Below are 16,955 nucleotides of genomic sequence, written 5' to 3' on the forward strand. Positions count from 1 at the left end.
TGGTCAACTAGAAGCGAGGAGTCTGCTGCTGAGCTGATCACTTGGTTCGAGACCATAGCCCTCTCCTGAACGATTTCTAAAAAGTCTTGCCTATGTTCTTTGGGTAGGTGGGGTCCGCAAAGTGAAGGATTGAATCCCACAAGGCACGATCATATCGTCCTAAGAGGGCTGTGACACTGGCCACTTTCATTGACATAGCCGGCATGATGCAGATCTTGCTTCCTGATGAATCTACCTTTTTGCTCTCCTTATCGGGGGAGAAGAAGCAGACAGAGGTGGCGTGAGACTTTCGTGCCACTAAAATCACCACTGAATCAGGAGGAAATAAATAAATAGGAAAAAGCCTCTTTACTATGAGAAAAATACTTTGCACCACAAAGATGGACAAAAGACTTCGAGTGAAGCAAAACAGTGAAGTCTGAAGATTTAACTTGAAAAAACATAAAAGGATTTTCCTTGCTTCCTGCCTTCTTGTATAGGGTCCACTACTCCTGCCATTTCTGACTACATCTGGCAGTCATAGCCGCCGATGATGGCCAAAGCATTTGCTCCCCCGATCGGGACTGCGGCCATAGAAGAGAAGTGCTTTCCTAGAATGTCCATACTACGCCCTTCCCTATCAGGTGGAGTAGTGATTGGGGTAGCAGGGCAGGGTTCTTGGATCTTCTTTGTGCCGCACTGGAGATTACCAAGTCCAGGTTGGGGTGTCCAATAATGCAAGATTGAGAATCCTCTGGAGCATTATACTTTTTTCAATTCGAGTGAGCACCGACGGTATGGTCACTTGTGTCTCCATGATTTTGATGCCTTCCTGCCATATATAATCAATAATTGGTATGGACCGTACCAATTTCCAGGTGTCCTCTTTAATATCGTAAGGAAATATTCAGTCTGCTTGATGATCATAGGCAAGTGGAACCTGTTACCTGCTCTCTCCATTAAATTATGAGACCCTCCAATATCCTCAGGAGGAGAGTCAGATGGCAGGTGCAGAGGAGGGAAGGGAGTTGGTATGACAATCCTCCCAAGGATCCGGTGCTGAGATTGAATCGGGCAACTCACCCTCTTTTCTCTTTATCCGAAGAGGATTTATACCCTATAACAGGGTCCGTTGGCCCGGGGTGAGGAGCAATTACAGGAGCGGTTGGAGGATGAACAACTGCTGTACCTAGTGGATCTGTCGGAGGTACTGGTCCGGCGGACTGATCCTTTTGAGGCATGAAACTCTGCCTGTAATCCGCCAGCATACCCTATAGATCCTGTATAAGTGTCACGGAAGATGTGTAATCTTTCTGGGATGGGGCTCTGGCTGAAAACCAAATGACTAATAGTGATGATGTGGTGCCTTATAGCCCTGCTGATAATATTGCAATTCATCATGGTAGTCTTAATCCTCGTCGTCGTCCTGACACTTAACATGCAGCTTTGACGGACTATGAGTTACACCATAAAGGCCATCATCATCTTAATTATCGTCAACATAGCCCTCCAGAGGATGTGATGGGATGGGATTAAAGGTAAAACATTACTGTACTCTTGCACAGTTGGACGTAGAAAAGTCTTGGTTACCCTGATCACCTGAGTAACCCTAGGCAATGGTGCAGATGTAACTGGCAAGGCAAATTCCGACGACGATGGTATCTGTGTCGGTGCGGTCATCGACGGTGCAATCATCAACTGTATTGTTGTCGACGGGAGGGCATCAACGGTCTTCAACGACGATGGAGTCTTCAATGTCGACATGCTTTTGGAGAGCGATACCATCGTAGATGACACCGGAGTTAAAGCGCTGACTATGTTACACTCACTGTCGAGTGAAGGAACGTAGTCGCCGATTTTATATGAGATTTTCGCCCCCACAGGATCTGAAGAGGAGGCTCTTGGGCGATCTTTGTCCTTTCTAGACGGCGTAGATGACACAGACAGCTCAGGCTCTAAGGAGTGCTTCACTCCTTTTTCCTTTTTAGAGCTCTTGGAGTCCTGGGAAGGCTTAGGGTGTTTCCTACCTTCTCCTGAGGAACTTTCCTTAGATTCTCAACTGATGAAATTGGCTGGTGCTTAGTGGTTTGAAGCCACAGCAGCAACCTTCCCTCCATAACCTTGAGGGTTTTACATGAAAAGGTGCGGCAGATCTTACATTCCCTCACTTCGGGTGGAGGCAATTTCAGGGATGTGGAATTCCTATAGCCCGACGCCCAGGACATATTGTTTGGGGTCAAGGGCAACAAGTTTTTATGTGGATTTTGTCCTTGGGACAAGTAGGCCCAGTCCCCTGCAGCACAAACCCTTTGGATGCCAGTGTGCATTATCACATTATGCATCAGGGAAGGGCACTGCCTGCAGTTAATGTAATATTTTTGACCATATGTGAATGCTGTTTAAACTTGTATTTATAGTTCATTAATTGAAAGCCTTTATTATTAGGGTGAGCGCTCTTAGTAAATGTTGTAAGCTCGGACTGCACTACTGACAATGGTTCCAGTATAAAAATGTTTACAAACATGTTCAAAGTTTAGCAATATGAGGCTATATCTAATGCTCCCAGAATGCTCTCTGATCTGATGCAAATATTTGCAGAAGCTTGAAAGCAAGATTGATGATTCTTGGCTTTCAGAATAAAATGTTGACAAAAAAATGAAAGCAGAAAAAAACATTTAGCTAAACTACTTTAAAATTTCAGGTACCATTTCTTTGCAGCAACATTTAGTAACATTTAGTAACATGCATGCTAGTATTTCCCAAAAATATACAAAATGGAAAATCAGTGTAACCAGTTTCAATAAGATTATGGGAAAGAAAAATAAACAAGCATTGGCAAAAATCAGTAGGTCTGAAATTGGTAGTCAGCTTTAGTTGTGTCAATGTGTGACTTGTTTTGCCACGGTTTTTGTAAAACGTTATTGTTGTGGGAGCTGGTGGGCCCTCACAATTATAACAAACATTGACAAAAGCAAAAAATAAATTGGTCAGTTGTTACTGGCACTGATCAAAACTACTTTGTGTGCCGATATGCTCTTTGCGAAAAAGCGGAATGCTGTCACTCACAGTGAAGCCAGCTGATACAGAGAGAGAGAGAATTTTAATGAACGTCAAAGGTCATGGCCAGACTAAATTTGGGGCCTAATTATGAAGAACATCTCAAAAGAGCACCCATGGTATATGTCCTTGCATTAAGTGCAGCTATACAGCTTTTGTGAATTCCCAACAATATACAAAAGTCGGACAAAAAATAGTACTCCTAGAAAATATTTGTGAACTGCATTTTAGCATGAGCAGATATGCATGTGTAGATTGGCTCATGCGAGTGTTTGCAAATTTACTTTCCATCTAACCACATTTTTCCCTACTCTGGAAGAAGGCTTACGTCTGCCTTTGTCAGGAGTACATTTCCAACATTTCTCAGTATGGGAAAAGATTAAAGAAGAGTTGTTGTAAACCCTTAAAACATACAAGTTAGTAGGTTTGCACAAACTCAAAAGGGCATTCTAAACCTGGAACTATTGCTTACCGTTACCTTCAGGACCAGTATGTAGATCTGTGGAAATGTGGCAACACAAGGGCATTGCAAGTATTCAAACACTACTATGGTATGAGCCCTATCATAATCAGAGAAGCTATATCAGAGATCTTATATAATGAGATTGCTGACAAAATTTGTCGCCGCACTACATGGCACCAAAGGGACAAGTGGATTTTGTTACAGGACAAGTAGATTTATGAAGCAACCTGCCCCATGGACAAGTAGATATTTTAATAAATTCCACACCCCACCCACATGGACTCCCTTCTGGTCACGGTTTACATGGGAAGAAAAGACCCCTCTTGTCAGACATGATGTCCAGAATAAAGACATTTTAAAAGTGGAGAAAAAACTGAGTAGCACCCACAAATCTGAGGGAATCTGCCTCTGATGGGAGTGTTCTAGAGGGTGCTGACAGCTGATTGGCTGTGTTCCAACATTAGGTCCTTTTGTTTTTTTTAAAAAGGACATAGACTATTGAGATGGTTTAGGGCCATTATAGCCTATGTAATTTGTTAAACACATCTTGATTATTTTACCGTGGGACTCCCATCTTGACCACGGGGAAGGATTCAAGCATGTGAATCTATGAAAGATACCCCAATACTGGATATGACATGAATACTCTGCCTGTATTCTTCCTCCTCCAGGAGTCTGTGCCTCTCTTCACAATCGGTTCTGTGACACGGAGAAGGAGGGAGACTGCCAGTGGATCTGTATACGGCGCCATGACAGCAAAGGTGATGCGGCGTAGGTGGTCTATGTGGAACAGCGAGCCATGAAGTGGATGGTTGTATGGTATGCAACCATTACAACGCAACTTTTACCAGGCAGTGCTGTTACAACGCATGTATTACAACGAAAACCATTACAACGCATTACACTGGGGGGCGCTCTTGGATAAGGAATAGTTTTAATTTACTATCCAACACCTTCCCTAGTGTCCACAGGGACTGGAGTTGGAATAGTAAATTAAACTATTCACTATCCAGCACCCACAAGTGTAATGCGTTTTAAAGGTTTGCGTTGTAATACTTGCGTTGTAACAGCATGCGTGGTAAAAGCATGCGTTGTAACGTCATACATCCGGTTGTATCGCTGTGTAGAGGTGCGCCGCAGAATAAGATTTGCGTTGGTCCCGAAGAGAGGAACCAAATCGCTTCAGTGTTGATTGCAAAGGCATAAACATCGGCAGTCCTAATGTCACCATGGGACCCTTGGGTTGGCTGGCACTATGACGCACACAAAGATCATATACAACGAGTTAACAAATGCTGCCTGGTCTGAGACTAGGTCGAGAACTCTGGGTAAGAAGAAGTTGGTGTTGGCTGTTCCAGGAATGATAGGCCCGGTGCTGGTGTAGCTGGGATTAACAGTGGAGCGGAGCAAGAGGCGATGGAGAAGGCTCAGCACCGGGTCTTGTGGAGACACTGGTAATGGGCCGCTCTGAGGAATTGTCAGCTTCACGACTACCAACTCTGGTTCAGAGGATGAAGTTCTTGTGAGGGTGTAGGCAACTTACCCTTCCTGATTTTCTTATGCTTCCTCCACTTCTCTGTAGAATGTGAGGAGACTGGCTGCGATCGAAGATGGCAGTGTGTCACCACAGACCGGAGTCATTAACAGTTTGGTCTTGTTTTTTTTTGAGGACCTTCGGGTGCATGCTGAAGCAGGATTCGTGATCAGAACCAAGATGCCAAAGGTATATTGAATAGGGTCAATTACTGACATCTGTTTCTCACAATCCCTACACGACAAAGCCTGAACACTTCGGAAGAGACATCTGTACTACACATTTGGATTTTTTGTTTTTTTACAGGAAACGCATCAATTATTAAACTGCAAGGCATGTTTTGAATTGCTATCCAGCACTTCGTAATTCCTCCATGAGGGAAAGCATTCTCTTGTGAAAAAGAACATACTGATACTAGATGTTTGGCAGAGGTATAACACAACTTTTTTTTTGCTGAAATCTGCATTATAAGTTAATAATTAATTTCAACAACTGGACAGGCATTAAGATCGAAGGACAAGTGTAGCTTAACTTTGTTAGTTTATTTTTACATTACTTCATTTGAGCAGTAAAATGGTATATAAAAAAATAACACTTACTTTCCTTGATGTATGCAATAACACACAGCCATTACTGTCGTTTTCTGGTGATAAAAAGAAAGCATGCTTTATTTTTTATGAACTAAGTTATGGACAGCCAATATCATGTGAAGATCATTCGCAATGCAGCACAGAATCAGAATGGTAAACTTCTATACGTGTGAGAAGGCATTCCTGGCATGAAGTAACTTTTTCATCTGATAGAGACTTCTAGCCACAGATTCTTTACCTCAGAATATATACGAAAGCAATACCCTACCGGAGGAGGATCTGTGTACTGGTACTGGCAAAATGCCCGTCACAACAGACCAGACAGTCAAAGCAGCAGTGTTTGGTGATCATGTGCAGAGAGGAATAGGTTACTTACCAGATTTGTTCTTGGCATGTAGGGCTGCCGACATTCATATCTGTGCATAGATCGCCGTCTAGTGTTGGGTCCGGATGATTGCATATTATTGTCCTGGAAGAGTCTTCAAAGTCTCACGAGATAGGTGGCTCCTCCCTTGGACTACAGTGCGCATGGGCATACTCTCCATCCTCAGATTGTTTTTCGCCATTGTGGCAGAGATGGAGTATAGTACAGTAAGAGATGTCCATGCAAAGAGTGAATGCTACAGCTGCAACATGAATGTCAGCAGCCCTACATGCCAAGAACAGATGCATACTGGTAAGTAGCATATTCCGTTCGAGGCATGTGGGCTGCTGAATTCATATCTGTGCATAGAATGTATAGCAGTATCTCCCTTAGCGGTGGTTGCCCGTGCCAGCTGCAGCAGTCTGAAAAAGAGTTTTGAGAACAGCCTGACCAACAGCAGCTTGCTGTTTGGAATGTACATCTACACAATAGTGTTTGGTAAATGTATGTATGGTTGACCATGTGGCTGCTCTACAAATTTCGTGTAAAGGAATATTTCCTAGGAAAGCCATGGATGCCCCTAGCTTGCGTGTAGAATGCGCCCTAGGGGGAACTGTTAAGGTGCGTTTTGCTTTTAAATAACATCTGAATGCACTTAACGATCCATCTGGCTATGCCTGATTTTGAAATAGGGTTACCTTTGTGTTGCGGTGAGAAAGCAACAAACAACTGTTTTGTCTTTCGAAATGCCTTCGTTCTATCTATATAGTATAGCAGAGCTCTCTTGACATCTAGAGTATGCAAGGCCCTTTCAGCTACTGTCTGCGGATTTTGAAAGAACACCGGTAGTTCTATTGTTTGATTTATATGAAAATGGTATACCACTTTTGGCATGAATTTAGGGTTTGTTCTGAGAACTACTCTATTAGCATGTACTTGAATGAATGGCTCTTGAATAGTTAGGGCTTGCAGCTCACTAACTCTCCTAAGTGAAGTAATGGCAATAAGGAAAGCCACCTTCCAAGTAAGAAACTGTATCTCGCATGAGTGTAGTGGCTCAAAAGGTGGTCCCATAAGTCTGGTTAAAACGATGTTTAGATTCCAGACTGGTGAAGGTGGGTGTGTTGGAGGAATTACTCGTTTAAGTCCTTCCATAAATGCTTTAATTGCTGGCACTTTAAACAGTGAAAGGTGTTACCTGTTTTGAAGATATGCTGCTAGCGCGGCTAAATGTATCCTGATGGATGAGTAGGCTAAATTGCAGCGTTGTAGGTGCAAGAGATAGCAAATGATGTTCTGTGTAGACGCATCTAATGGGTTTATATCGTTGTTACGGCAGTAGATGACGAAACGTTTCCACTTTGCTGCATAACATGCCCTGGTAGTGGGTTTTCTTGCCTCTTTCATAATATTCATGCAGTCTGGAGGCAAGTTCAGGTATCCAAACTCTAGGATTTCAGGAGCCAGATCGCCAGGTTCATCTGTTGCGGATCTGGGTGTTGGATTTCTCCATGGCTCTGAGTTAAAAGACTGGGTGTGAGTCGCAGTCTTTGATGAGGCACCACTGACAGTTCTAGGAACGTTGTGTACCATGGCTGCTTTGCCCATGTGGGAGCAACTAGGATTAGCGTCAGCGAGTGTTGGCGCATTTTGCCTGCCACTAGCGGTATTAATGGAGCTGGGGGAAAAGCGTACGCAAATTTGCCTGACCAGTTCATCCATATCGCATTGCCTTGCGACTGTGGATGTGGGAACCTGGCGGCAAAGTATTGGCATTTTGCGTTTTCGCGTGTGGCAAACAGATCTATCTCCAGTTGTCCCAACTGCCGGAAGAATGGTTGGAGCACATTGGGGTGAATCTCCCATTCGTGCATCTGTTGACTGTACCTGCTGAGCAGGTCGGCTATTTGATTGTCCTTGCCTGGGAGGTGTTCCGCCATGAGGAACATGTTCCTTTGAATGGCCCATTTCCACACACTTTGAGCTAGATACGATAGCTGTGGGGAATGTGTTCCTCCCTGTTTTTGAATATAATACATAGCTATCATGTTGTCCGTCCGGATCAACACAGTCTTGTTACATAAGTGTTTTTTTTAACGCTTTTAGTGCTAGAAAAACCGCCATCAACTCTAGTAGATTGATGTGCATCTTCTTTTGTTGTATTGTCCATAGACCCTGGACTGTGTAATGCAGGACATGTGCTCCCCAGCCTAGCAGGGATGCGTCCGCCGTCATCACTATTTGAGGGACAGGCTCCTGGAACAGTCGTCCTTTGCAAAGGTATTGTGGATTCCACCAATGCAGAGAGTTGTATGCCCGACTGGTCACCAACACTAGGTCTTTTAATTGTCCCTGAGCCTGGTTCCACTGCCGTGCTAGGCACTCCTGTAGCGGACGCATGTGTAGTCGGGCATGAGGGACTATGAATATGCACGAGGCCATCATGCCGATTAGTTGCATAAACACTCGAGCTGGCAATGAGTGTTGTGGTTTGAACCTTTGGGTTAACGTTTGCATTCCGTTGATCCGTGCTGTGTTTGGATATGCCTTTGCTGCTAGTGTATTTACTGTCGCTCCCAGGTACTGTTGGACGTGGGAGGATTGCAGGTGTGACTTTGGGTAGTTCAGCGAGAAGCCTAGACTGTGCAGGAGATGAATGGTCTTCGACGTGTGGCTGGCACATTGCTGGGCCGATGGCGCTTGTATTAGCCGATCGTCCAGATATGGGTACACATGAATGTGTTGTCTCCTGAGATGCGCCGCCACTGTCGCTAGGCATTTGGTGAACACCCGTGGAGAGGTTGTTACACCGAATGGTAGGACTTTGAACTGGTAGTGTTGTCCTTGAATAGTAAACCTGAGATACTTTCTGTGAGCAGGGTGTATTGGTATATGAAAGTATGCGTCTTTGAGGTCTAGAGTTGCTAGGAAGTCTCCCTGCCGCAGCAGTGGCAAGACTTGTTGGAGAGTGAGCATGTGAAAATGCTCTGATATAATGTACTGGTTGAGGGGCCTGAGGTCCAATACTGGTCTGAGAGAACAGTCCTTTTTTGGAATGAGGAAGTATATTGAGTATACTCCTGTTCCTTGATGTTTGAATGGGACTGGTTCTATGGCCCCTTTTTGCAGCATACTGATGACTTCTTTCTGCAATTACGTGATATGTTCCTTTGACATTGGACAGTGTACGGGTGGTATGTTGGGCGGTGTTGATGTGAGTTCTAGGCAATAGCCATGTTGGATAATTTGCCTGACCCACTTGTCTGTAGTGATGTTTAGCCAGACTGGTAGGAACTGTTGCAGTCTTCCCCCGACCGGTGTTGTATGGTCTGGGGGTAGTGCAAAGAAGTCACTGTTTGGTGTTAGTGGAGGATCTATTTGCATTGCCTCCACGACCTCTGCCCTTGTTATTATTTCCTCGGTATCCACCCCTGTTTGTGTTTTTATTGTATGTGGATTGTGTATTAGTCTTGTATGTGGAGGATCGCTGCGATATGTTAGCTCACGCTCCTTCTCTATACTTGGAGCGACGAAAGGAGCCTCTGTGTTGTTGGGACTGAAGAGCTCCCATTGACTTTGCAGTCTCTGTGTCCTTTTTCATTTTGTCCAGAATTGAGTCAACTGCTGGACCAAACAAAAAATCTGGGTTTATTGGCTGGTTAAGAATTGTGGCTTGGACTTCAGTTTTAAATCCAGATATGCGAAGCCATGCGTGTCTCCTAAGCAGTACGCTTGTGTTGATAGACACACTTAATGGAGGCATTGGTGATGAGCTTTCCCTCCTGTATAAGTTCATCTGCCTGCTCCTTGAAAGGCTCAGGTAAGTGTTGGAGAAGTCCTTCTAGACTGTCAGTGCGCTCTGTTATATCTAGCCAGCAAGGCTTGAGTATTGGCTATTCTCCATGAGTTTGCTGCTTGAGCAGCTACTCTCTTGCCTGATGCTTCTAAAATCTTGGACTCCTTATCAGGAGGAGCCTCTCCAGTAGTTTGGGAATTAGCACGCTTTCGTGCGTTGGATACCACCAATGAGTCTAAAGGCAGTTGTCCCCTGATGCAAGTAGGGTCTAATGGTGCAGCCCTATACTTTTTCTCAATTCTAGGGTTGATGACACGTGCCCTAGCAGTGTCTTTGAATATGTCATTTGCGTGCTTGAGGACCCCTTTTAACATTGGAAGTGTTTTGACACTTTTTTCTGATGTTGCAAGCGTATCAAACAGAAAATCTTCCTCTATAGCATCTGAATGCATATCTACATTATGGTAGAGTGCTGCTCTGTCTATTAATGAGTTGAAAGCCACTGTGTCTTCTGTAGGTGATGGCTTAGCTGGGTATACATTTGTGTCTGTAATGGGTTGAGCCCCATCAGTGTCTGGGTCATCCCCCCGTGGCTGTGAGTTGGGGGTCTACATATGGGTTTTGTGGATATCCAAAATCCACATCTGCATCCTGATCTACATCTGGGTTGTAGTCCGAGCATGCAGGTGAGTATGGTGCATATGGAGTAGTAGGCATAGCTGGAGAGATAGGTTGGAAAAGAATAGGAGAGGTTGCACAGTCTCTTTTCTTTTTTGAGTGGTATTTTAGAAAAGTCTTCAGCAGGTACTGGTCTTTTCTTCCTTGTATAAACAGTCACTTTCCCAGTATTTTGATATATAGTTTGGACTGATCTTCTGTAGAGGGGTCTGGATGGATGATCTCCTCTTCCACAGTCTTTTGCCTTGGCGCCGTTGTTTTAGGTTTGACCTTTTTTGGTTCCATGCCTTTAGTCGGGTCGACCGTTTTTGGTGCCTGGATCTGCTTTTGAGGCTTTAGTGTCTGTCCGACAGGCTTTGTCGGTGCGACGTCTTTTACAGGTTGCACCACTTTTTTCGGACCGATTGGTTTTGTCGGTTCAATAACCTTTGTTGGATGTCCTGACTTGTTCGGCTGTAGAGGTGTCCTCGGAGCCTGCGGCTTTGGCTCGATGCCCTTCTTTGGATGGATGGGCTTCAGTTCGACCGCTCTCGGTTGGTCTACTTTTGGTTTCGCTTTCCGTTCGACGACCGCCTTGGGCGTAGCCCTTTTGCCTTCGTAGAACACCTTTGGTCCCTTTTCGGCTGTCGAACTGGATTTGTTCGAGTCGATGTGTGGGGCGGTGTACTCACGGTTCGCCCCCCGTTGTCATCGGAGTCGTCTTCGACAGCTACGATGTCTTGGTCGTATTCCTCGACCGACGATTTGTTCTTCCTAGTCGATATAATATTCAGAGTCGTGCTCGGAGTATTGATCTTCCTCTTGATCCGAGTCTTCGGCGTCAACTAGTTCTTCCTCATCGTCAAAGATATTCTCGGGCTCCGGTGCCGACCTCTGCATTTCTTGCCTTGCCGCCCGCCGAATCCGGATCGTCTTTTTGGACCGGAACTGGGCACAAGCTAGGCAATTATCTTCATTATGATCTGGTGATAAAAATTTGTTGCACACAGGATGCTTATCTGTATGTGGGAACTTTGAGTTGCACTGCGGGCAATATTTGAATGGACTTCGTTCCATCGACCGTCGGTCCACGTGGCGTCGAGAAGGCCTAACGCCCCGATTCGACGACCGGAGTGCAAGTAAATTATTAAGAAACCTTTTCGGTACCGATCGAAAACAATACTGACGAATCCGAAGGCCTTTTGGCCTTTTTGAAAAGTTTATTTCGATTCCGAACTTGGAGTGCTGGAAAGTGCATCCGAAACCAATGGCGGAAAAAAACTGAGGATGGAGAGTGTAGGAGAGTAGGGTCTGCAATCCTATGGTCACCCCAGATTTTTGCTTTTTGCTACACTGGATTACGACTTTCCCTGGCTGTGGGCCTGCTAATCAGACCCACAGCCTAGCTGTTCTCTCTCTAAATTGAGAACCATGTACTTTAGGTGCATTTACCAATTGGTACTAGGCCACCTTATCAGTCCCTGTACAGTGTACCTTAGGTACTCAGGGCATAGGTGTACCCAGGGCCTACCAGTGGCTGAAGCATGTATTATGCCACCCCTGGCTGGCCATCTAAACAGACACAACTGGCTGGTAAGACAGCTGGGGCAAGGTGGTGTAATCATCCTTTGCTATAGATATAGTATACCTATATCTAACCCTAAAATGGACACATACTCCTATCAGTCACTCCTATGGCAGGCCTGGTCAATCCTGAAGGCAGAGTGCTTGGAATTATGTGAGATGGTGCTCTGGCATGAGCTGAGCCCGTCTGCAGCTTGCGGAACCAAGTCCTAATAGCTGTTCCATGATAACGCTATACCATATACTCTTAAGTGCATTATCAACCTCGTGGTTAAATGCTAACTCTGGTATAACATTATCAAAACATGTCGAGTAAGGTGTCATACGATTTGGAATACTACCCCCTCACCAATTCTGGCGACGGGGGTAGCATTCCACCCTTTTAGAGGGACACGATATGTATGTAACTGCGAACCCCGGTTAAAGTTAACTCGAGCCTTGGCATCACAAAATGGATGCTGCCACCACAGACACAAGTCTGACCTCCTGCTGCTGGGAGTCCTTCCAGCGAGAGAGGCTTGGACAAAGGGTTTCCTGCCTTGGGAGGTGCTAGCACCAACCCAGAGAGGATTTTGTGTATTGGGTAGGACAGGCCTGAAAGGAATGAGACATGCCTGGGGCACACAAGGTGTCCTGTGCATACACCGGTTCAAACCAGTTGCTGGGGCATCCCTGCCCCAGCTCTGGCACGAAACCGGACAAAGGATAGGGGGTGTAACCACCCCCTTCCTGGTCCCACCCATGGGAGGGACCTAGTCACAATACAGCCCCCTTTAGGAGAATAAAGGTAGGAGCTGGTCCCATTCCAAATTAGATTAATCCTGACTTGAAACTTTACAAGAAGAAACTCTGGACTTCGACGTTCTGCTCCCCAGAAGACTGATGAAATCTCCCTTGTGGGCAAGGAGTGTCCACCCTGCAACTGCAGGCACCATCAAGCGTCCAGCGGCTTCCCTTTGTCGTCTTCCCTCGAGGATCCAGACTTCAGAGCCCGACGAGACCCGGATTCCCAGACCTCTCCGACCTCAACTCACATCTGCAGCACAGCTGAGATCCATGGGTGCGACGAGACACGTGGGACCGGCCATCTTGAAAGAAACTGCACTTCGCTTCCAGCACGATTTCTGAGGTAAACTCGACCAAGTGCTTTGGGGATTGAGAAGCCCCAGCCCGAGCAGCTCCTGCACCGAAGATCAGCCCTCCAGCATCCACGGGATCTGCGTGGGGCCCTTCTGCCCGTTTGCTGCTCGACGCGTTGTCTGGTCACTTGCCGGCTTGCTAGTGGCCTCCTAGACGACAAACCTTTGAAAACTACACTGCTGGTCTGGTTGCTCCAGACTGGCCCTTGCTCCCTTCCAAAAGAGGAGCACCCTGGACCCTCCTGGTCCACTCCAGACGCCGTTTCCACTCACCGCGTGGGTTGCCTTTGCCAAGGCCTGTTGACTCCAAATCCGGACCCGACACCGCCTCCATCCTGGTTGTCGAAGACACCTCCTGGTCCACGTGGCTGCAGGGACAAGCGTCCACTCTTCACCTGATCGCGACAACAGCATCTGGTTCCCTCCTGGTTCCACACCAGTCACTGGCTAGTGACTTTGAACACTGTCCCCTCTGCTTTCAGGTCCTCTTCTTCCTCGATCCACCCGTGGATCGCACCGGACATCTTCCTCCTGGTCGCCAGCATCTTTTCTTCCAGGCTCCATAGACTTCAACGCAGAAACCAGACACGACTTAGCACCTATGCACCCGCAGCCCGTGGGTGAGGTAACAAGAGCATTTCGGTGCTCAAGGGTAGATTAACTCTCCTAGTGTCCAGATTCACAGTCGTTTTAGTCCTAACCAGTCAGGATTGTCCGTACTCACCTTTTTCTTGAACTGTACTGTCCATTGACTTTGTTCCGCATCTCGCGTGTGAGTTCACACTCTGCACACGTGTCCCGTGGGCCTCCTATTACTTACCTGAGGTTAGGATAGTGTAGTCCCAGCGAACTTACAGCCTCTGGACAGCTCCATTCCTTCTATCGATTTCCTTATACCATTTACTTAGTATATGGTTTGTCGTGCCCCTTGGGCACCATTGTAATTTTGTGCAACTTATCTTATTTTTCCTAAGAGATTGTCATGTGCTTAGCCCTCGGACCTCAAAGAGTTCAGAGGTGTTTGTTATTAATAAATATACTGTTTATTTTCATAACAACCTGTGTGGTGTCCTTTCATCTGGTATTCAAGGGGTTATATTGTGGTAAAACAGCTGGCTTCACATGCCAAAAGAGTTAAGCCTAAGACTGCTTTGTCCATGCTACCATTAGGATAGCTGGTCTATAAGGTTGACTTACAACCAATCACCATAAGGGTTGTTTGGACTGATACAAGGTGATCACTAGAACCAGTGAACATCATATATGAGGCCAACTTCTCACAGAGAGGATGCCCATGCGCACTGTAGTCCGAGGGAGGAGCCACCTATATCACGATACTTCGAAGACTCTTCCAGGACAACAATGTGCAATCATCCGGACCCAACACTAGGCGGCGATCTATGCACAGATATGAATTCAGCAGCCCACATGCCTCGAACTGCCTACTACGCAGTCTGACAGATGTCCATGACGGGAAAGTTGCAAGCTAGCACAGTGGTCACAGCTTTGGCTCTGGTGGAATGAGACTACAAGTCCTCATGGGTTACTTTTTGGCCAATGAGTAGCACATCTTAATGCAGAGTACAATCCATCTAGAGATGGTCTGTTTCTGCACTTTCTCCTTCAGTCCAGTGAAATCAACAAAGAGCTGATTGTCCACCCGGTGAGATATCATGCAATCGTTACACAACGTCAACACTCTTTATGCCCAAGCGGTTGTAATGACGTGTTTCTCTATATGTTTTGGTGCTTCTGTCAGTCTACAGGTCATTACTTACCACACCCTTTCTCAGGTTACATAAAGACACCACATTTCACCATACTTACCCAAGAAAGGAATAAACACTGACAAAATATAAGACCATTGCTGAGGAGCTCGCAAATAACAACAAGTCACAACACCTCCCAATCTAAGAGGGTAAACAACGCATGCTCCTCCTGGCAATGTTATTTAGACATCCCTGATGGGAGGCACTTTCCCTTCCATATCAACAATTACCCATTAGAGGGGAATCGCCCATCCCTCTGTAAGTACTTGGTAAAAAAGGGGTCTCAACCTTCCCTCACAAGGAATACCAACAAATGATATGCTCTAGGGTTTCTTTATTACATGATAATAGGATGACAAGAAAGAAATAACTAAACCTCACAGTAAACATTAGCAGCAATCATCAGCACATAGATATACATAGAGCCTGAAAATCAAAGTATAGTTAGATAAAGTTAGATATACATCGAACACCTCACCATAATCTTAGGCGTCTTGTCATCTGAAGAAGGGTCCGTTTCTCTTTCCCTCTCTCTGGTTGTGTCCGGACTCTCTGTGGCACACACACGTCTGCACGTCTGCACCGTGATGTATCATCAGACTGCCAAAACACCAGACCAGCATCTCAGCTCAGCATATCAGTATCTCTCAGCATCTCAGAAGCTCTCTGCCTCTCAGAAACTCTCTCTCTCTGAATCTGAGCCTCTCTCGGACCCCCTTTCTCTAATATAGAACTCTATCCTCTATCAAAGCTTCTGGAAGAACCCGCCTACCTTTCTCACAAGACTCCTGTACTTTTCCACACCAAGCACCCAACAGCAGCTGGCCAAGCCGTTTGTTATGGCGCCAATGCGAAGAAGGCACATTCCTCCTGATAAGAACTGGTCTGCTCTGGTTCACTGCCGGTGAACAACACATGTAATCTCAAATATCACCTCTCACCTACAGAGGCTCAGAAGATGGCTGCAGTTTAGAAAATGGAGTTGCTCAAGCATAGGCCTCTACTACTTGGAAAGCAGAATGCTATTATACCACGTCAAAGCCAATAGGCTAAAGTCATAATTCACCTAACTCAAATAACACTATGCACTTAATCCCTCAGTATCCCCTATGGAGCACATGTGTGCACCATCACCAACAACACTGCACCTTGACATCCCATACCTTCTATTCTTTGGCAAGATTATTCTATTGCAAGACCACCCTACATTAAGGCTAAAGGAGCATAGCACACTAAAGTCAGTACACAATGGTGGTGATCGAGGGTCATCACAGATCATCAGACCACTAAAGTGGCTCATTCACTACAGCGGTGTAGTCTCTTCTCATCCTTGGAAGGGTGAAGCAGAGCAAAGAAGGTAGGCAGCGTGATCCTTTGGCCGACATGGGTGACAAGGTTGCACGGGTGGGAAGAAAATGGGTTATGGAGGGTACATGGAAAGCACCTGAAGCGTGCTGACCCTCCTAGCCCATGTGATGACCCCCAAGACAGCTATCTCTAAATTCAGGAGTCTTAGGGGGGAATATGCATGGGTTCAAACTGTAAATACATTAAGTTAAAACCAAATTAAGGTTCCAGTGGGGCATAACAAATGGTGCGAGTGGAAACTTATGTTGGTACCATTCAAAAACCGAGTGGCAACAGGTGACTTGAACGACCAGGGTTGACCCTGCAGCCTCAAAAAAGCCAATATGGCCTATAGATGACCTTTAAACTTGCCCAAAGCAAGGCCTTGCCAGGCTGAAGTCAAAATACCTAGCAACACTTCGGACAAGGTTGCAGACAGAGGGTCAACATGTTTGTCCGTGCACCAAGCCACAAACTTGTCTCAACGGCACACGTATATGGTCTTTGTGGCGAAACGTCTGGCTGCCAAGATGAACTCAAAGACTTCAAGAGGGAGATCAAAAACTCTCAATGGTCGCCGCTCAAACTTCATGCATGAAGCAGTGAGCAGGTTCGGGTGCAGACCACTGCCCTCCTGCTGTGACAGGAGATCCTCCAAAAAGGGCTGCCTGATTAG

At 45.9% G+C, this 16,955-nt stretch overlaps 1 protein-coding gene across 1 annotated transcript in view; it reads right to left on the reverse strand.

Annotated features, from left to right (window-relative positions):
• SLC4A11 (solute carrier family 4 member 11) overlaps positions 1–16,955 on the reverse strand; it is a 1,943,806-nt gene that overhangs the window by 930,520 nt on the left and 996,331 nt on the right. The window contains exon 5 of the mRNA XM_078678714.1: positions 5,633–5,676. Within this exon, the coding sequence (XP_078534840.1) occupies positions 5,633–5,676 (44 nt within the window). The remainder of the gene's footprint in view (positions 1–5,632; positions 5,677–16,955) is intronic.

This window comes from Lissotriton helveticus, chromosome 2_2, assembly GCF_964261635.1.
Source record: "Lissotriton helveticus chromosome 2_2, aLisHel1.1, whole genome shotgun sequence".
Taxonomy (NCBI): domain Eukaryota; kingdom Metazoa; phylum Chordata; class Amphibia; order Caudata; family Salamandridae; genus Lissotriton; species Lissotriton helveticus.